This window comes from Nicotiana tabacum, chromosome 2 (genome assembly GCF_000715075.1).
Source record: "Nicotiana tabacum cultivar K326 chromosome 2, ASM71507v2, whole genome shotgun sequence".
Classification (NCBI taxonomy): domain Eukaryota; kingdom Viridiplantae; phylum Streptophyta; class Magnoliopsida; order Solanales; family Solanaceae; genus Nicotiana; species Nicotiana tabacum.
Window position 1 is genome coordinate 116,856,546 of NC_134081.1, and position 3,687 is coordinate 116,860,232.

General features: G+C 37.8%; 1 protein-coding gene across 1 annotated transcript; it reads right to left on the reverse strand.

Annotated features, from left to right (window-relative positions):
* Nucleotides 1–303: 303 nt before the first annotated feature.
* LOC107799995 (uncharacterized) lies at nucleotides 304–2,212 on the reverse strand. Its single transcript, XM_016623136.2, has one exon. The coding sequence runs from the start codon at nucleotides 2,041–2,043 to the stop codon at nucleotides 496–498; it is 1,548 nt and encodes a 515-aa protein (XP_016478622.1). The 5' UTR covers nucleotides 2,044–2,212; the 3' UTR covers nucleotides 304–495.
* Between the last annotated feature and the right edge of the window lie 1,475 nt (nucleotides 2,213–3,687).

Below are 3,687 nucleotides of genomic sequence, written 5' to 3' on the forward strand. Positions count from 1 at the left end.
AGTGCTGGTTCTTTATTAATTATTATAAATACCTTACCTTATGAAGAAAAAAAAAGGAGGTCAAATACATGTCTTGGTGCTACGTGGTCATGATTATAATTACGCCTCTATAAATAACAACAGTGTGAAGAAACACCAAAACAAAACAGGTAAGCTACTACAGAATAAAAATAGCTGAAATTGAAAGATCATCAGTTTGCCACCAAGAATTTCCATCGCTTTCAAAAGGAGTTCAAATGGATAAGAAGCTTCCCCGTAAGGGAATAGCTCAACTTACTTGACAAAACTAAAGCTCTCAGTTCATACAGTGATGAGTAAATTTTTATAAGCAAAACAAGAAAAAGGGATGACACATAATCAAAACTAGCAAATTCAAGACTTCAATATTTACAGACATCAACTGATGAAAGACAATATTAAGTAAAGCTCAGGTATAGAAGACAAGAATTAGTACAGTTAAAAGGTAGTTATCAATAAAACATTGCTGACGTACAATTACCAAGGAGGATTAGAGCCCTCTCTTACAGATGGTGACCTGGAATCTGCACTACCTTCTCTTCCTAACCTTGACAAACTCCTACCAGTTTTAGGAGTACTCAATCCAGGACTTGCACCACGGTAACTTGCTCGGAGAGACTCATCTAAAGTGTGAGAAGACTTGGCGATTGCCTTTCGCATAAACTTCTGTGCAGCAGGTGAAAGAGTGCGTGCACTTGGACTAGCACTCCCTCCTCTAACTGGTGAAGGTAATGGTGGTTTCTGAAACATCTTTGACCTCTCCCTCAACTTACGAGCAGCCTCACGGGATAAAGAGTGAGCCTTCATATCTCTAGAGGGTGGCATTGGTATCTTATATTGAGGGCCTCCACCGCTTCCACCTATATCAATGGGTGTGTCCTCCTGCTCCAGCCTCAGAGGTGTTCCTTCAATTTCTCCCCAAGTTATAAACGGAGATTCATCCGCACCAGGCGCGGGCGAAGGAGTCTTAACAAAACTATATCCATTCTCAGCCTTCTTTCCCGACTCAACAAAGAACTGATTTGGGGTCTTCCGCAGATCTTCCAAATCATAGCTCTTCAACTTATCCTCACCTCTATCATGGAAATAAACCGGAGTCGCCCCATGAACGGGTGTATAAAGCACAGCTACTGTCTCATCCTCTTTAGGCTGAGACTCCATCATTTTACCATGAAACCTCGTATTCACCTTACTAATCTCTTTCGTCAATCCCTTAAGCCTCTCAGCTCTTTCCTCTTCGGTCAAGGCTACCTCCCCATTATCAGCCGGATGATACATCAGCAAATTCTTAGCACAATATTTCCACCCTTCCAATGTAGCCACTGGCTGATCCGACGTCCCATATCCATCTGTAACTACCCGAGCCCTCTTAGAATCCTCAATCAACATAACATCCTCCTCGTTTTCACCTTCCAACAAAAACCCATATTTCTCCTTCCTTTTCCTATTCACTTTCTCTATGATCTTTGAAAAACTCTCATTGTCTTCACTCGTATACCTTCTAAAAAACTCATCTAACGTCAATGACACGTCCACATCCACATCCACCTCACCATCACCCTCAGCATTATCACTAGCACTAGACAAATTATTACCCTTAACTACACTAGGGGTAGGGGTTTTGTAAGGATCATCAAATGGGGTAGTGGAATTTCGAAAGAAAGTTGAACCGGGGGTTCGAAATTTACCTCCAGTGTTCGATCCAACAGCTTTACCTCCCCTTCGCTCGATGATTTTTAACTGAGCATCTCGGATTTGAACCGGGTCGCCTGTGCGAACCGCTTCCAGCCAATCGAGCCGATCACGAAGCTTTGGGATATCCGGGAAGAAATCGCGCTCGATTATTTTCTCTATTGCAGCCACGTAGGTATCTTCATCTAGTACTTTGTTACGGTGTTTATTGGTTGGTACTGTTGAAGAACAATTGTTGGTGGTGGTGGTGGTGATAAGGGTTGAATTAGGGTTTTGCTCGGCGACAGACGGTGTTGAAAGGTGGCGGGGGGAGTGGCCCGGCGATAGCAACATGGTTGGGAGGAAAAATTTGAGATTTGGGAAGAGATTGAGCGAATTTTTGAGTTTTTTTTTCTTTTTCTGGAAACTACGACGAGAGGAAAGGTGAGGATAAATTGAGATTTGGGAATAACAGTGGACAATATGGCGGCGGCAATAGATTTGTGAGGGGGGTAAGAAAATAACCTGCTTGTCCTCTAATTATTTTGAGCGCGTTCTCCTTGTCCCCACTAAAAGTTTATTTTGCCAAAAATCAAATATTTTTGACTAAGTGTGGATTTTCAATTTATGATCTTAAATATAATGTAGTAATATTTTCTGTGATTTTAAAATTATACTATTAAGAGTAAAATAATAAATTTTAAGTAAATTATTTTTAAATAAAAAGATACATTTATATAAAGATCATTACACATATTAAGAATCTCGCAAAGTCTAATCAACACATAATTATATAGTCACTCATCAATTAATGCAAAAGTATTTTAGCATCAAATAATATCTAATTCTTCTTTCTCGCTCTCTTTTATCTATATAATGATAATTTTATTATACCAATTACCATGAGTGAGGCATGTTAATCTTTTATATGATAACGACTAGGGGTGTTTGTCGGTCGGTACGGTACGGTATTTAAATATTTCGATTCGGTATTTTAAGTATTCGGTTTCCTAAAATGCTATATCAATGCCATACCTAATTAAATTCGGTATGATTCAGTTTTTCTCCTTTCGGTTTTGGTTTATTCGGTACGGTAACTTCGGTTTGTTCGGCTTAAATATTAACTAGTGTATAGAGTCATAAACTGTAATATTCTTAATTAAAGTTTCACAAATATAAAAATAAAAATATTCTAAGCACTATTGATTAGGGATGGCAGTGGAGCGGTGTGGGTTTAGACACATGTGGGGCCGGGCGGATTTAAACATATGCGGTTGCGGGACGGGTCAAAAGGAAAAAAATTAAATTTTATGCAGGTACGGTGCGGGTGCGGGTTTAAAAATTTCATCAAAGAAGGAAACTCAATTTTCTAAAGATGAAATTGATTCCATGTAGTATATTGAAGCAAGATAAAGTTTTATATTATTTGAACTTTGAATCTAATAATGCTTGCACGTCAAGTTCTTATTCTTTTATGACAACTTTTGATAGTGTAATATCTAACACATAATTATTAATCAATTATAAATCTATTTTATTGATCAAAGTGTTATCCCTTATTTTGCTCAAATATAAGAGTTGTGACTACTGATTAACAAAAAGGAAAACATCTATTAATTGACCTTGACAAAGATTTTTTTGTATTTTTAACGAAAGCTTGAATAGGGTAAATTAAGCTTTGGTTGCTAAGCAAGCCAGGTTCTCTTTCACTCCTGGAATGAGCCTTTTGGCGACTCTCTCTCAACACAAAGAAAGAAGAGATGAAAGGATCTCAGAGTGACCCCGCCGGAGCGATCCAGTCGCCCTCCCTTTATTCCTCGGAATCGAGCGGGCAGCAAGGTAATACAGTAAATATTGGAAGAACATAGGAATAACATATATACTTTTATCAAATATAAAAAATTAGAAAAAAAAGAGGTATTATGATATTAAAGATTTTTGTCAAGTACTAGTAACTTTTTTTTTTTTTTTGTATATGTGCAAGATTTAATTTCTACA